Below are 17,436 nucleotides of genomic sequence, written 5' to 3'. Positions count from 1 at the left end.
GATCCATAGGATTGCATAGTGCAAGCACGGCCTGCGCAGCAGGGTGCATGGCGCGATGCCTGCGCACGTTTGCCCCAGAAGCGGCAAAGATACAAGTGGTCACATCCGTATATTGTATGTTATGTTTGTTCTTTAGAACAAGTTACTTTAAGCCCAAAGCAGAGCAATGTGTCTCTCAGTAATACACCTGTAATACACTTTCTCCAGTGGTTTATATTTTCCCCAAATCCCCCTAGTTCCTACTTTCCATGTTCCTGATACTGCTGTGTGCGCAGACTTTCTACTCTGTATTTCGTGACTGTTAAAACATTTCTTACCAGTTCCCTAATATTTCCTGCTCTATTGCATCAGCCTCATTGGGTTTGCCCCTTGTTTCAGAAAATGGATTCAAGCGGTGTCAAAGTGCTGGAGACAGCGGACGACATCCAGGAGAGACGCCAGCAGGTTCTAGACCGCTACCTGCGATTCAAGGAGCTCTCCACCCTCCGCCGTCAGAAGCTGGAGGATTCCTATCGCTTCCAGTTCTTCCAACGTGATGCTGACGAGCTGGAAAAATGGATCCAGGAGAAGCTCCAGATTGCATCTGATGAGAACTACAAAGACCCAACCAACCTTCAGGTAAATGAGCCCACAGTGATTCTTCTAATTGATAGCAATGACACATAGCGCCATCTACAGGCTGATCTCACTGTACTGAAAATGAGAGACCAGAAACATTATGAATAATTAAAAAAAAAAAAAAACCTGCATGTTACATAAATTGCTAAATGCTAATTTTATTTTACAAATGTTCTATATCGGCAATATGATTTGCAGATCCACATAGACTGGCATTTTTGCCACTTTGACCGGTGTATAGCCAGCGGTGTCCCTCCCCGCAGTGTCACCTGGCGCAGGGAGGGCCCCGCGCCGCCGAAAAGGGGGGCAGGAGGTCCTAAGAGGGGTGTGTGGGGTAAATGCTAGGTTTGTGTGTCTACAGTGGGTTTTAATGGTAGAGCTATAGGCTTGCAAGGGGTTAGCGCTAAGTTTTGACCCCATAGAAGTGTTAAAAGTTTGGTGTCGGTTTTTCGTATCAATACTATTTTCTTATATGCTTGCAGGGGAAACTGCAGAAACACCAGGCCTTCGAGGCAGAAGTACAGGCCAATTCCGGAGCGATCGTAAAACTAGATGAGACGGGAAACCAGATGATTACCGAGTCGCACTTTTCATCAGAGACCATCAGAGTAAGTATCTGAAAAACGAGAATACATTGCGATCTTTAGAAAGCCTGTGCATTGTCCGTTCTAGGTAAACTAGTGCCCCCTAAGCTTGTGAGCAGACCTTCCCTCTCTGTTAGAAACCAGTGGTTTATTTATTAAGCGGCTGTTTATAAAAGCCGCCATGTCTTTGTGTGTTTAAGCCTTACATTTTGAAGGGCTGTGATTTTTTAAATAAACCCCCAGTCTTGTGTTATTATGGTGGGTTTTTTTCCCCATATGTGAAGCACTGTAGAGTAGGCTGGTCTAAAGAAATAAATGTTAATAGATAAGTAACATCCACTGTGCAGTGGAGCTGAGAAGTCACAATTTGTCTTAATAAATGATCACCCAGAAATAATTGATGTACTATTTGCTATGGTGCTATAGTGTTTACATTCACGGCTGATAATACCTAGTCTTCATTCTAGCACCCTGCACCTGTCACAACCCTTGGCAGTGCCTCTTTCCTGCCTGGGGTGTCGCTCCCTGTTCTGGTGCTTCTAGCACAGGTTGGTCTGTATATCAGCAGTTTGTTGCATCAGCTGAGTGTGATAGAAGCACTAGAGCAGAGAGCGACACCCCAGGTAGGAAAGAGGAACTGCACGGGTTGTGTCAGGTGCAGAGTGCTAGAATGAGCACTACTACCTAAATAATAGTACAGATTCCAATACGGCAGTACCAACACTTTGTTCTTGATGTGGCCGAATACTAAAAGATAAATCCATAAGACTTGGCCAAGACTCCAATCCTAGGAATTGTTCCTTGTAATTATAGTGTGCAGAATAGTGATATTACTACCGCAAGCAGTTTTCCTCCCAGAACATTGTGCCAGCTGGGTGGCATTATGAAGTAGCCAGGTGGGGCCAGTGTAATCTGCCCGGACACATAAGTTTTACAGGCTCTTGCAGTTATTGCCCGCTTGCTGACTGGTCATCGATATAATTGTGTCCAGTGCTGCAAGCTGAGACACGGTGCTGGACGCCTACTCTCTCTGCAATGTTCCCGTAACATAAGAGCAGCATGACCGATTTTTTGCCCTCAGACCCCTGGAGCAGGATAGTGCCCGGTGGCATGTAAAAAAACAAAACAAATACGGATGGAGCGCCTGTAAAATTGATCCTAGGTCAGGCACTGACTAGTTAATAATAATGAGATGATTTGGAAATTCTGCTTCATTTTAGTGTACAGATAAAGCTTCAGATTCCCCTGCATCCTGCATTCTCTTTGGTACATAAGATGCATGGATTCATTGTATCTGTGAATTCCACATGTGCTTTTTAGTTTTTCTAGAACGCTGCTGTACACAGTAATCCTTTCTCTGAGCAAAATGAAATGCAGTTGACAGCGTGTAAGAGTTCTCCACTGTAATCCTGGTGCGATTAGATGAGCAGGATAGTGACCTTTCACTGAGCACAATGCACATCATTCAGCTGTTTACACTCCCCTTAGACAACACTTTGGGAATTATATGCATGAGGTCAGCCGGGCACATTACGGTGTACAAGTGAGCTTCTCTAAGAGACCAACTTTTTTTTTTTTAAACAAATGTGTTAAGGTCCATTAAACTGTTTTGATCCCCTTCCCTGTTATAACTGGACTAACGCAATCCCTCTTCCCAATTTATGCAATGTACACAGTAAGGGGTAAATTTACTAAAGTGAGAGTTTTTCGAAGTGAGTTTTAGAAGAGATGTTGCCCATAGCAACCAATCAGAATCTACTTAAAACTAGCACCTTCTAGAAGATAACTAGAATCTAATTGGTTGCTATCGGCAACATCACTTCTAAAACTCACTTCTAAAAACTCTCACTTTAGTAAATTTACCCCTAAGAGTCAATCTCATCTGACCACTGAGCATACCTGTTACTATTTCTAACACAGATTTGGTTTGAGGAAGAGGGGTGTTTGGTACATGGAAGAGGTGGCTATAGACTCCCCGTAGTAATGTTCTGAGTATAACCTGCAGTGTCGCTTTTCACACTGGTATTGTGTGTGCTGTGCACTAGCTACATTCTGGCTGCTATTACAGCAGTGACACGTGCATGATGGCTATGTTTTTGGTTTAAGGTTTTTCAGCTAAACATAAATGCAAATCTTTTACTCACCCGAGTTCTGGCAATCCACCAAATTCGTAGGCCATTCCCAAATCCTGCTGCGTCTGGGTGGGCTGTTCTTGCTGTCCACTTCCTAGGTGGCAGGCTGCCGCCTCCGACCTTCTACAAACTGCCAGTAGGAGCAAGAGCAGCCTTCCCAGACCATAACGGACACCCATGGATCAGGTGGATAGCCAGAACACCGTTCCGTTCAAATACATAGTCCTTACAAATTTGATCTTAAACTTTCCAATTTTCATTTTTTTTTATTACAGAATTACCCTGTAAATAGTCTAGTTGTTCATTCTAGCACTCTGCACCTGTTACAGCCCGTGCAGTTCCTCTTTCCTGCCTGCGGTGGTGCTCTCTGCTCTGGTGCTTCTAGCACACTCTGATGATGCACCAAATGGCTGAGATACAGACCAGAGTGTGATAGAAGCACCAGAGTAGAGAGCGACACCCCAGGCAGGAAAGAGGAACAGCACGGGTTGTGACAGGTGCAGGGTACTAGAAGGAGTACTAAAATATTGTACTGCACCACTTAAATAAGCCTCAAGCTGACTGAAGGCATCATGAAAAAATATGGTCACCGGTGTGGTACAAAATGTTGACCTTATTTTTAATTTCTCAATTTACTTTTGTGAGGGTGGGGAACACATTACCCGATCTACAGGAGGGATCCCTGGCGGTTAAGAATGTCCGGCAGCAAAATGCCTTCTCATTTGTGAAAATCCTCATGTGACTGACACGCCAGACGCTGACTCTATAATTATTTTAGAAATGAGATTTGTTTATTTCCATTAGATACTTTTTTATTGTTTAGATTGCAGCACAACTGTTAGCGCTTGTTTGTAATATGTCTGTCTGTGATTTAGTCATTCACACCTTATCGGACAGCTCAGCGGCCAAAAGTGACCTGTGTCCAAGTGGGGTCTCACATTCGCGTAGGTGGAGGTGTCTGGCTGTGCAGTGATAACTACTTTCTCTCCCTTTTGCATGTTCTCTCCAGATGTGTATTGTAGCTGTCTTTTTATATTTACTCCTCATAAACCTTTGTGGTGGTAACAAGTTTAGCTTTGCGGTGCTAGGAAGTGCTAGGCAGAGTTCCATACCAAGACTGATTTATAACTTTCCAAAGTACAGTTCTTGAGTGGTGGTCTCTTAATTAAAGGAAAATACTTCTATTTCATGTGTACGTTCTACTTCTCTTGGGGTTGGAGTTACCGCAATCTGGTGCTGCAGGGTATCATCCTACTATTGTGGGCACAATACTGTGTAGGTCAGGCACGGGAATCCGTATCGGTTCAAATCCCGACACGAGAAGCCCAACCGCAGGAGATCCAGACGCCGGCTGGTTGACTCCCTATCTGAAGTCCCCAGTCGGGCTTCTCTTGTCGGGATATAGACCGGCGGCATTCAGTCCCCCGGTCTATAAACTGCATCCCCGAGCAAGGGGTAGCATATAGGAGGTTTGCAGCGCTGGACTGCACGGAGGCTGATGGGGAGAACTTTGGATCAAACATAAGTTGTTCCACTATACAGAACTAAAAGTCAATAGTTTTGGGAGCAATTATTTATGCTTCTTTGTTCCTGTACACAGCACATTCTATTGAGAACCTTTACAGAAAGTCTACAGATTTTATTTGTAGACCTTTCTTGTTGCCATATCTTCCACATGCAGCGGGATGCGACATGTCGGGCACCGGATCGTCTAATGTTTACCAGCCGCCCAATATGCCGGCCAGTCGGCGGGGGATGGGATCGCCTGTCGGATCGCTGGGTGCACGCGTCGTTTAGTGTGTACCCAAGGAATCCGCTATTCCTTGGGGCAGGTCGTGACCGTTTACACTTGGGTTAATAAATAAAATATGTTAATTTAATTAAAGTAAATAACAATCTTATTTTACTTATTATATAGAAAAAAATAATTCCTATGTAGTAAATTGAGACTTTTTCAGGCATGTATCTTTATTATCATTAAAAATTATTTTTGGACGGTTCTTTACAAAGTTTACCTAACCAGGAGGAAGTGGTAAATCCCACTGTACAATATGACATCCTATATACTAAGGGAGGACAATACATAAGACAGAAAAAGAAGGGATCCTTTTTAAGGACAAGCACAATATAAATGGAAAGTGTTTATACGCGGTAGGTGGTAGTCTTTAGTCGAAGTTTTGGGAACCAGTGGCATGCTGAGACTTGTGATGCCACGAGCTGCCTGGCTATGCTGTAATACAGTACACTTTGCGTTAACCGAAGGCAGATGGGATATGTTAAACTTCTATATCTTAGCGTAAGTGCATGGGTGTTTAATTTTCTGCTTCTAAGTATTTTTCTTACTGTGTGTACATACTGTGTTTAGAATTTTTTTTATTTAATTTTAAACCTAAATTCCTAGTTTGATGTGGATCAGACGTCTGTAAATGTCCAGCTGTCCTTTGGCACTCTCACAAGATGTTTAGGGTGCTTTGACTTTCTATTACCTTCATTCAAAGGTGTTTTGTTTTTTGTTTTTTTCTTTTTCCCCACTAGATATATGCCCCGAGAGCAGCCATTAATTAAACTCCTGTTATGTTTCAGGTTCGTTTAGTAGATCTGCACCGTTTATGGGAGCAGTTACTCTTAAAAATGCAAGAGAAGGGGATCAAGCTACTGCAGGCCCAGAAGCTGGTCCAGTACCTGCGGGAATGTGAGGACGTTCTAGACTGGATCAATGACAAGGTACCCCGCGCGTTCCGAAAAGGGGCGGGCACACAATTCATTGTAATCTGGGGAAGGTACACCAAGCCTTTCATAAAGGAGAGGGCATAGGTAAACATTGTCCTCCATGCTGATGATGCATGTGAGCTAAGCTACAATTACATTGTTCAGTGTAAACTGACATTCCAGTCCAGCTCTGTTAAAAAAGTGAAGCATTAACTCTCCAGTCCATTACATATGAGGCACCTCCCACATCGTTGGGATACTTCCCTAATATAATCTGATGTAAGTAAAAAAAAAAGTAATTCATGTATGTTAAACCAATTAGGAAGCAATTGTGACATCGGAGGAGCTGGGACAAGATCTGGAGCATGTAGAGGTCCTGCAGAAGAAGTTTGAAGAGTTCCAGACCGATCTCGCAGCTCATGAAGACCGGGTTAATGAAGTTAACCAGTTCGCAAGCAAGCTGGCCCAGGTGATGAGTTCTGCTAGCTTCTGGTCTTTTTTATTTAGAATGTAAAAGCCAAAGTCATTACACTGACCCCCCGCCTCTCCTCCTGTATTCTTTCTGTCCACAGGAGGAACATCCAGAACTTGACTTAATAAAAACCAAACAAGATGAAGTCAACAACAGCTGGCTGCGCTTGAAGGGACTGGCTCAGCAGAGACAGGGAAAGCTATTTGGAGCTGCAGAAGTCCAGCGATTTAACAGGTACAACTTGTTTAAAGGGAAACAAAACCATTACATTAGTGGCGTAAACCCGTGATGCTTCCATAGCACACCCACTGAATGGACCATCTTTGTGTGCCTTTCTAGCCACTGCCCAGAAACGGCCATCACTTTTTAACAGCATTTCTAAGGCCATGTGTCTTGATCGCAGCAGCGCCTCTGTGTAACACGTGCATTAGGAGAGTTTATGAATTATGTGAACATCAGCCTTGTGTGTGGCTCTGAACCAGATTCTTAGTTTGTATCAAACCATGCCCAAGCGTGGGAGGAGGTGTGCAACTTGCTACGCTCTAACCAGACCATTGAGATCACACCAAGGTCTTGTGCAGTGTGCTTGGTATAATTAGAACATTTTACCATTGTATCCTAATGTTGTTATATAGCACTGATACTGCTGATGTATAGTCTAATATCGCTGTTCATCATACGTGTTGATGCCATATGTTGCTGGATCAGACCTATGAATCTCGTCCAGTGTCTTTGTAGACTGCTGCAGTTGTAGACTGCTGCTGTTCTAATGTTGCCCTCTCCATTCTCCTCTCTAGAGATGTAGACGAAACGATTGGCTGGATCAGAGAGAAGGAGCAGCTGATGGCATCAGATGACTTTGGCCGTGATCTGGCAAGCGTGCAAGCCCTTCTGCGTAAACACGAGGGTCTAGAGAGAGACCTGGCAGCCCTTGAGGAAAAGGTATGCTGATTTTCAGAAGGGCTTGGATGTTGACCCAAGGGGATGTGCTCAAAGTGCAGTTGACTTAACCCTCATCCTTCTTTGCACAGGTGAAAGCTTTAGGCACAGAGTCGGATCGTCTGCAGCAGTCTCATCCTCAGAACGCTCCTCAGATCCAGGTGAAAGGGAAGGAGCTTCTCTCAAATTGGGAGCAAATTCGCGCACTGGCAGCGGAACGCCACACACGTCTCAACGACTCTTACAAGTGAGTGGTGAAAACGGTTACGTCATTATTCGTGAAGCTCAATTTAAGCAACATGGCAGATGTTGTTTAAAATTCTGCACACTTAGTAGTATAGTGCTAGTGGTCACAATGTGTTTGATAAATTACCTTGATGTGGAAGCCTGTGTTGATTTTACAGGGAATGCATCGGCATGTAGAAGTCCTAAAACGTGACGCCTCCCTTGTCCCTGGGTCACACTGATCTTCTTCTCTTATCAGGTTGCAGAGATTCCTTGCAGATTTCCGAGACCTGACCAGCTGGGTGACCGAAATGAAGGCGCTCATCAATGCCGATGAGCTGGCCAATGACGTGGCTGGAGCTGAGGCTCTTCTTGATAGACACCAGGAACACAAGGTAAGTAGTGAGCAGATCAGCTACACCAATAAGTCCTACTCTTGGCTTCATAGAGGTTCTAAAAGGGAATCCATGGCTCATTTCAAAGGGAGATTGAATCACCTCCATAAAGTACTAGTTTAAACAGTACAGCCTCAGGTGCTATTGCTATCGCAGCTGCCAAAATGGTAGCAGCTAATGCAACAGGAGGCATCACGTCTCCTGCATGCATTACTTATCCGAGCTGCATCCATTGACGCAGTATCGGATCATCTGTGTAATCTCTGCGAGTGACCATGGGGTCATTAAAGCCGACCGCCGCAGATGCACAATAGAGGCCAGGAAATCACCAACAGAGCGCCTGGCCGCTTTTCTCCCCTTACCTAAGGGTGGCGATACACCTTATTTTGATTAAACCGAGGCCGTCGCCACCCCCTCCCTGCCCTGAATCTGCAGCCGACTGTCAGCCACTGACAGTCTGCTGCCGGATTGCGTGCATGATCGCAGAACTGTACTGCACATGTGCACTACTACGGGTCATGCTCCTACTCACAGCACTGGCAATCGGAGATGTGCACTACCCATTGAGTTAGAGAGTGCATCTCTGAATCAGCCCATATGTTAAGAGACCAGTAACCCTTATGATACATCTTGTTTAACCTAAAAATATATCTCCTAATAGCCAGGCTTGTGTGTAGGTAATAGTTCTGATTTGCTGGATCACAATGTATTTCATATGGCTGTAGCTGAATGCGATTGATAGTTTTATCTGCCTGATGGGACATCTTGTGCGTTTAGGGAAACCCTTCAACTGGTTACAATTACACCTAGACATGGCAATTATGTCTCTGTACAATGGCACCTTGTCTTTTATAGGCTGTTTTTCATTACAAGTTTTATTAAACCAGATGTAAAGAGTCCTTTCTGTCTTGACCACATACTACTTTCACATATCTCTTCCTGTTGGAATACAGCTAATCACATCCATTTCTATTTATTTATAGGGTGAGATTGATGCCCATGAAGACAGCTTTAAAGCTGCTGATGCCGCAGGACACGCCCTGCTGAGCGCTGATCACTACGCGTCTGATGAAGTCCGAGAGAAGGTATAAAATCGCTGGGATTGTTCTAGATCAGAGGCAATCTGCAGCTCACCAGCTGTTCTGGAGCAGGATCTGCTAAGTCGGGACTTGTAGAGCTGGATCTATTTTATTAAGCATATGGCGCCTACACACTACATTGCGCTTCACTGAGAATATTATAGAATATTTAATCATTCACAGCTGTCCCTGGCCCAGTGGCGCTTAAGTCTATATTCCCCGACATACACATACATGTTAATTTTTGTCAGAAGCCAGTTAACAAACCAGTATGTCTTTGGAGTGTGAGCGGAAACCAGAGCACCTGCAGGTGAGCACATACAAGCTCCACACAGATGGGGTTTTGAGCAGAATCCAATGCATGACCACAGCGCTGTGGGGTAGAAATGATAACTGTTGTCCATGGTAGCACATTGGATAATCGCAGGTTGTCTGGCTTTCTACCAACTATCCAGTAATAAAGGATCTCTTATTTTCTGTGGCTCTCCATTGCCAAGAATAATCAATTTATTTTGTTTCCTCCCAGCTGACTATCTTGGCAGATGAGAGAACCACCCTTCTAGAGCTGTGGGAGCTTCGCAGACAGCAGTATGAGCAATGCATGGACCTTCAGCTCTTCTACAGAGACACCGAACAAGTAGACAACTGGATGAGCAAGCAGGAGGCGAGTGTCCTTTAACATTCCGCCTCCTTGTGGATCTTCAGAAAAAAAAATTCCTGTTCCTAACCTGCCCTGGTTCTTTGTGTAACGCAGGCTTTCCTGCTCAACGAGGACCTGGGAGATTCTCTGGACAGTGTAGAAGCGCTGCTGAAGAAACACGAGGATTTCGAAAAGTCCCTCAGCGCCCAAGAGGAGAAAATTACGGTATGAAACATTCATGTACTTTTTTGTGTTTTATTTTTACTTGTTCGATTCACTTACTACTTTTGATTCATGTAAAAGTTTTTATACAATGAGATTTTTTTAATATTGACTTATCCGCTATAAAATCTACAGTAAATACCCTTGCTCCCACTGTAATTGAGAAGGTATTCGAAGTCCTTGAGGCGTTTGATCATAGGTGGCTTCTAATATTATCTTTATATAACAGTAGCGTGTACTGTTCTGTTAGAAAGCACGAACGATCGTTGTAATTGATAGGAAGTCAATTCTTCCCTCTCAAACATATTTGTGCCGCTGTACTTTAAAATATGTTAATTTTTGTTTTTATATCCATTTGTAGGCCCTGGATGAATTTGCCACCAAACTGATACAAAATAATCACTATGCAAAGGATGACGTCGCTACTCGCAGAGACGCGGTAAGGCAGTGCAATGTCTACAGTGTCTGTTTGGGCAGGAGGTGTATGACTGGATTTCCCCAAATCAACATTCATTATTCTGCTCTAATTTAAGTTTATCATCCTCCATGACCTTTTTTTCTTTTTTTTTGTTCTTTACCCTCAGCTCCTAAGTCGCCGTAACACACTCCATGAGCGGGCGTTGTACCGTCGTACTCAGTTGACGGACTCCTTCCACCTGCAGCAATTTTTCAGGGACTCTGATGAGTTGAAGAGCTGGATTAACGAGAAGATGAAGACTGCTACTGATGAGGCATACAAGGTGAAGACGGGTGGAAAGATGTGATTTCCTGATCACTGTATTCATGGTCATGCAACCTGGGGTTCTCTAGCTGTTATGCAACCCAGCAAGAGAAGATTGTTCTGCAGTGACTGGAGAACCGCAGACTTCCTACCACTGATCTAGAACACTGTGTTCCTTCTGTATCTGTCACTCTGTTTTGCCATCAGTTGTCTGGTAGGATTTATGATTTTTTAGATGATGGCAAAGTAACATTCTACATTCCTCTCCACACAGGATCCATCCAATCTACAGGGTAAAGTCCAGAAGCACCAAGCTTTTGAGGCTGAGCTCTCTGCTAACCAAAGCCGCATTGATGCTTTGGAGAACTCCGGACAGAAGTTGATTGATGTCAACCATTACGCATCTGATGAGGTGGCAGCCCGTATGAACGATGTTATCACCATGTGGAAGAGGCTTTTGGAGGCCACGGAACTGAAAGGTTTGACCTAGTGTCTTTTTAACCTAACACCATAAATGGAACTTCATGAGTTTAAGACTAATTTTCATGGCATTAATACACAGGTATCAAACTGCGTGAAGCCAACCAGCAACAACAATTTAACAGAAATGTGGAGGACATCGAGCTGTGGCTGTATGAGGTGGAAGGGCATCTAGCTTCCGATGATTACGGAAAAGACTTGACCAACGTGCAGAACCTTCAGAAGAAGCATGCTCTGCTGGAGGCTGATGTTGCAGCTCACCAGGTATTGGACGTGTTCTTTTAGTCTGTCCACTGTTGCTCTTCAAGCCACATTGTGGTTCCCATGAGTCTTTTGTTAGAAGCTGGAAATCGCCCTTTTCTCATATCATCCATTGGGGGACACTGGACACATATTTAGTGAATGCTAGCAGTTGGTTCATAAATTATTATAATAATAAAGTAGCGCCTAAATAGTTCCAGTATTATGGAATATACAACTTTTCTGATATCCCTGCAGGATCGTATAGATGGAATCACCATCCAGGCCCGTCAGTTCCAGGAGGCCGGCCATTTTGATGCAGACAATATCCGGAAGAAGCAGGAGGCCCTGGTTGGCCGATATGAGGCTCTGAAGGATCCCATGGTTGCTCGCAAGCAGAAACTCGCTGATTCTCTGCGTCTGCAGCAGCTTTTCAGGGATATTGAAGACGAGGAGACTTGGATAAGGGAGAAGGAGCCTATTGCAGCCTCTACCAACAGAGGTAAAAGTTGTCCTTTTTGATGTGTGTTCCATTGAACAGCACGATGATGGTACGTTTTAGACATGCAGCACACCCTGATGCGTCCTGTAATCTTGTCTCAGGCAAGGATTTGATCGGTGTTCAGAACTTGCTGAAGAAACACCAAGCTCTGCAAGCTGAAATAGCCGGACATGAACCTCGTATCAAAGCCGTCACACAGAAGGGAAACAATATGATCACTGAGGGTAAGAAGCCCGATACATAAAGCACAAAATTCATGATGTGGGAGATCTACCCTAAATATGGACCCATCACTTGTGAGAGCTTTAAAATTCTTACACTTTAAAGGGTTTAAGGGACATGGTCTCTCTCTCAAACTGTAGCTCCTACAGCATAACACAGCTGTGTCCTGTGTGAGTAAGCTCTCCTGTATGAAGACAGCTCCTATGTTCTCTGGATTTTTAAAGGTGTACGCTTATCTGTAGACATCTTGCACTGTCCAAGACTGCCTCTTGTTCCAGTGCATTGGGCAAAAAAACATTTCAAATGGTTCCTGTCTATTACTTCCCCACATCTAGTGTTGGTACTAAAGGCTGACTCCCACTTACAGATAGCCAGTTCTAGTGCCATCACTATTAGCTCCCATCTGTTACTTCCCCTGAATGCAGTGTTAGTACAGAAGGCTGACTTCCATTTACAGGCAAGTTCCAGTGGCATCACTATTGGGTGTTCCTCTGTACTCTGCCCAACTGCTCCTACTGGCAAACTTCTGCTCCCCCACAAACCAGTGCACTTTGGTGGACCACTATGCACACTTAAGTTGAGTAGCACAACAGGACCAAAGTTGAGTGTACGTTGCCCTTATGTACATAAAGTAGCTACAACATTTCCTGTCGAACAGATTACTAGGGAAGTTGTGAAATTTGTTCTGGTCATGAAGGTATAAAGTGCCTCTAGTCTTTTCTTCACCTGTTCTTGTCCCGGCCTCTCACACATAGGACACTTTGCTGCTGACGAGGTGAAGGTGAAGCTGAGGGAGCTGAACGATAAGTGGGGATCTCTCCGGAATAAGGCGTCTCAGCGCAGACAGGACCTGGAAGACTCCCTGCAGGCTCAGCAGTACTTTGCTGATGCAAACGAAGCCGAGTCCTGGATGAGAGAGAAGGAGCCTATTGTGGGGAGCACAGATTACGGCAAAGATGAGGACTCTGCAGAGGTACCCACGTCATCAAAGTAACTATAACGGTGTGTGGTTGGTTGGTGTGACAGCATTGCTAATCTCCATTCCTTCCCTTCCAGGCTCTTCTGAAGAAGCACGAGGCTTTGATGTCTGACCTCCGAGCGTATGGAAGCAGCATTCAGTCTCTGAGGGAACAGGCCCAGTCTTGCAGGGTAAATGTAGAAGTGATGCTTGGCATAGGTAATAAACCTAAAGTCGTGTAAAGTTTCATGCTTATTCTGACCTCCTAATCCACTTGTAGCAACAAGTTGCACCAACAGATGACGAAACCGGGAAAGAATTGGTCCTTGCACTGTATGATTACCAGGAGAAGAGCCCACGAGAAGTGACCATGAAGAAGGGAGACATCCTGACTCTGCTTAATAGCACCAATAAGGTAATCAACTGGGAAAAAGATTACTGGGAAGATGTTTAAGGTGTTACTGAACCTCCAACAAAAGAGCCAACCAGACAAATGAAATGTGTTGTGTCCTCCAGGACTGGTGGAAAGTGGAAGTGAATGACCGCCAGGGTTTCGTCCCGGCTGCGTATGTGAAGAAGTTGGATCCCGCGCAGTCATCTTCTCGTGAGAACTTATTAGATGAACAAGGCAGCATTGCAATACGGCAGGAGCAGGTCGATGGCCAGTAAGACACTTTTTTTATATAGGTCTTGGAGTGGAGATGCCATAAGTGACCTACTATAATGTATACTTAAGTCGGAGCTCCTACATGTAGATCTTGTGCTTTCATTGCAAACATTCTAGATCGTCCTTCCCTACTTTGCCCATCTTCCTGACATGACTTGCATGGAGTAATATTCACAGCCATAAAATCACCAATCCTTCTGTCTCCCGATATCCATTCACTCTCACTTGTGTCCTAACTCCTCATGATTTCCTGTTCTGTTCGATGGATAACCTGAATGTAACTTGCATCCACCAATCACGTTCTGAGTCAGATCACTGTAAAGTTTAATATGCATCTTGTCTGTGATCTTCTATCTGCACTTTTGTGTGGTTCGAGGGGAAAAGTTACCACATTTTAAGAAAACCGTATGTTTGCCTCTTCCTGGTGAATAAAGCAAGGATGTTCCCACAGCCACAAGTTGGATAATTAAAGCAAACTGAATGTTTTAAAACAAGAAAAAAAAAAAAAAATCTATAAATGTAATATTGATGGTGACCAGCGCAGTAGCGCCATGCTGAGTCTTCATGGGGAGTATACTTGCTTTATTCAGTTGCCAGAAGCAAGGTAACCAACTCTGTGATCGTTTCAAATTAAAGGGGATGTCCTTTTTATATTTAAATATTTTTTTACATTTTTTTTAGTTTTTTTTTTTTTTATAAGCTGCCATAATCCTCCAATAACTAGCTCCTTCTTAATACACTCTTATAAAAAGTACTTGACTTTTAGGGGAACTGTGTAATCCCAACAGGGGCCTAATGACAGGCGTCGAAATCTCGACGACTGTCATTATACCCACATCGGGAGCCCGACGCCCAGCAGACCGAACGAAGGGGCGCGGACAGCCGTGGTGGGGGGGAGGGTTAGGTTGGGCTCCCGGGGGGGACTTAGTGTTAGGCACCCCCCAGGAGGGTTAGGCTAGGGCAGGGGGTCAGAGAACTTTTTTTACCTTTTACCCCAAAATATATTTAGATACGCCAACGTTACCCCCTTGATTTGAAAGGAAGGAAATCATATAGTAGTGCCCCCATATAATGTCCCTGTAGTAGTGCCCCCATAGTTATGACCCTGTAGTGCCGCTTGTACAAAAAAAAAACACTTTCCTTAATGCCCGCTCCTGCATCCGCCGCAGTCCTGTCTGCCCGGCTGCTCCTCCGTACTATGGGAGAGGCGTGCGCATGGAGAGAGGCGAAAGCTGGAGTTCAGAAAAGAACTCCAGCCTCCGGCTAACGCGGCGCTACAGGGAAGGAGCCGTAATAACATCTTAGCGGGCGTCCGGCTTAGAGCCTCCCTGCGGCACAGCCAGGCATGCATGTGAATCATTCTATATTATAGAATGTTTTATATGCATGCCCGGCTGTCCGTCCATTACCCCCAGGAATTTCATTTTTACCCCATGTGGGGTAATTTACCCCTGTTCCCCGACCACTGGGCCAGGGGAAGGGTGAGGGTTAGGGTTAGGAATCCCCCAGGAGTGTTGGGTTTAGGCTGCGTGGAAGGGGGGGGGTTAGGTTTAGGCACTTACAGGGGGGGGTTAGGCACTAGGGGGAAGGTTAGGGTTAGGCACCCCCTAAGGGAGGGTTGGGGGGGGGAGGTTAGTGATAGAGGGGTACTCCCCTCCGTCGGGATACTCACTGTCTGCTTTACAGCGTCAGTATGATGTCCAGCATTATATCATGCCGATTCCCTTTTAGCATCCGTTGTCTGTGTCCCAGCTTATGTCGGCCATTTTTCTCCTGTGGAACAGGTGACCTTTTCATTTCCGTTCTATTATGGAGGCCCTTGTTTGTTTGGAGGGGTGCAGCATGGCTCGTTAAAACATCAGCAAATATGGACACCCCTATAATCTTTGTAAATACTTCACCCCGTACTCTGCACTCCCTTCTAATACAGCTGATGGACTGAGCAGCACCTTCTCGCCTGTTAATCACATTAATTGTCTGCATGCCTTTTTGCTGTGCTCCCCTCTTGTCTGTGCAGGCCTCTCATATCTAAGGAAGCTGGCAGTGTATCTCTGCGTATGAATCAGGTTGCAGAACTGTGAGTAGACTGGTTCCACTGTAACCTATTTTGTTTTCTAGATGTAAATGGCAGGATTTATAGCTGTCCACACGTTGCAATCTTCTGTCTCCGTATAGACCAGATTTACCCAGTGACCTTGTATGTGGGTGTCTGTACATTAATGGTTGTAAATATTATGTCCCTGACTGCAATCATTATGGGCTATACAGTCAATAACCAACCACACAACTGGGGCCCATGCTGAATTACGCAGTACGTTATTACGTTACTAAGATTCCAACCATGTAAGAAACTGATACAGCAACAAGGAGTGATACATTGTAGTAAGATTTATACTCTGCTTAGGAAAAAAATCAGCCATCAGTGGGACAAGTGTTGTCATGGAGATCCACATCTTCCAAGGATCTTGACCAGCAGACAGTATTAAGGTTCTTGGCACTGCCATGTGCAGTGTGGGATGGCGCTGTCCATTTAAAGCGTGGAGCCCATATTGCAGTCAAATTATAATCCTAAACTGAATAGTACTAAAACATAAACCTGATGCATAATAGAATGGACAATGTAACTAGATATTTGATTATTAACCCTAGGTCATTGTTTAAGTGATATACAATAGCACACAGTGGACAAGATTAAATCTGTTGTCTGATCATTCACAATAAACTCCTCCAAACTACACATAATACATTTCTATACACACTGTAAGGTTACATATCGTTTAACTCTGGTTCGCTTGTAAAATATACATTCCAGATAATGACCTGTTCATCACTGGTGATCTGTTCGTTCACCCTAATCATGCAACTACCTAATTCTTTTTTTGTTTATGTAGCCACAATTATGTGTAAGTAAATTAGAACCCGATCCAATCATTCAGAGATCAGAGCGTTTGTAAAGTGTGCAGCCAGCTTCTACCATCGACGTGTCTCCCTGATACATTGTAGTTTGACTCCCGAGTGTGTGTGTGTGTGTATATGTATATATATATGTGTGTGTATATGTATATATATATATGTGTGTGTGTGTATATATATATATATATATATATATATATATATAATATATATATTTCTACTTCAGGGTCCATAGGGGGTCCACAGGGTTGACCTTGGGGTTATAGCTGGAACAGGATCCATGGGCACCACACAGTTAAGCTTTTAGCTCCCAGGATGCACTTGGGTCCTCCTCTATACCCCGCCCCCGAGCCACAGGCACCTCAGTGTAAGCTGGTGCCCGGCCGGAGTCGGTCACCGCGCAGGGGGGCTGCAGGAGCAGCCCCCAGAAGCTTTTTATTTTAAGTTAAATTTTATTTATTTTTAATCTTTTTACTACAGACGGCAGCGAAGGGCTGTCTGTACAGACGCCCACGCTGCCGCTCTGATCCCCGACTGGCGCCGCGACGCCAGTACTGATCTGGGGATCGCGGCGGGAGGACAGAGTCCGTACTAGCCGGACTCTGTCTACCTCCCAGGACTGCTGCCGGAGTCGCCGGGGATTCAGGTAAGCCGCGCGTCGCTGGCTAGCGGCGGCGCGCGGAATGCCTTAAATGCAGTCCTTTAGCCTCCGGTCCGG

General features: G+C 44.7%; 1 protein-coding gene across 4 annotated transcripts in view; it reads left to right on the top strand.

The window, feature by feature from the left end:
* Positions 1-17,436, top strand: part of SPTAN1 (spectrin alpha, non-erythrocytic 1) — a 59,365-nt gene that overhangs the window by 19,235 nt on the left and 22,694 nt on the right. For 2 of the 4 annotated variants that reach the window (XM_088455493.1, XM_088455492.1), the window contains 22 exons: positions 379-618; positions 1,101-1,226; positions 5,918-6,058; positions 6,366-6,512; positions 6,616-6,749; positions 7,313-7,457; positions 7,547-7,701; positions 7,939-8,074; positions 9,058-9,159; positions 9,680-9,817; positions 9,908-10,018; positions 10,377-10,454; positions 10,600-10,755; positions 11,011-11,215; positions 11,299-11,480; positions 11,715-11,958; positions 12,060-12,182; positions 12,936-13,153; positions 13,237-13,329; positions 13,419-13,553; positions 13,655-13,803; positions 15,823-15,882. In XM_088455493.1, coding sequence (XP_088311619.1) covers positions 382-618; positions 1,101-1,226; positions 5,918-6,058; positions 6,366-6,512; positions 6,616-6,749; positions 7,313-7,457; positions 7,547-7,701; positions 7,939-8,074; positions 9,058-9,159; positions 9,680-9,817; positions 9,908-10,018; positions 10,377-10,454; positions 10,600-10,755; positions 11,011-11,215; positions 11,299-11,480; positions 11,715-11,958; positions 12,060-12,182; positions 12,936-13,153; positions 13,237-13,329; positions 13,419-13,553; positions 13,655-13,803; positions 15,823-15,882 — 3,215 coding nt within the window. In that variant the 5' untranslated portion in view covers positions 379-381. Of the gene's footprint in view, positions 1-378; positions 619-1,100; positions 1,227-5,917; positions 6,059-6,365; positions 6,513-6,615; positions 6,750-7,312; positions 7,458-7,546; positions 7,702-7,938; positions 8,075-9,057; positions 9,160-9,679; positions 9,818-9,907; positions 10,019-10,376; positions 10,455-10,599; positions 10,756-11,010; positions 11,216-11,298; positions 11,481-11,714; positions 11,959-12,059; positions 12,183-12,935; positions 13,154-13,236; positions 13,330-13,418; positions 13,554-13,654; positions 13,804-15,822; positions 15,883-17,436 lie in introns of those variants that run through there. The other 2 variants (XM_088455495.1, XM_088455494.1) reach the window with 1 other exon arrangement.

The sequence above is a fragment of the Taudactylus pleione genome, unplaced genomic scaffold, assembly GCF_031769625.1.
Source record: "Taudactylus pleione unplaced genomic scaffold, aTauple2 ptg000656l, whole genome shotgun sequence".
Taxonomy (NCBI): domain Eukaryota; kingdom Metazoa; phylum Chordata; class Amphibia; order Anura; family Myobatrachidae; genus Taudactylus; species Taudactylus pleione.
This window is presented reverse-complemented; position numbering and strand designations above follow the sequence as displayed.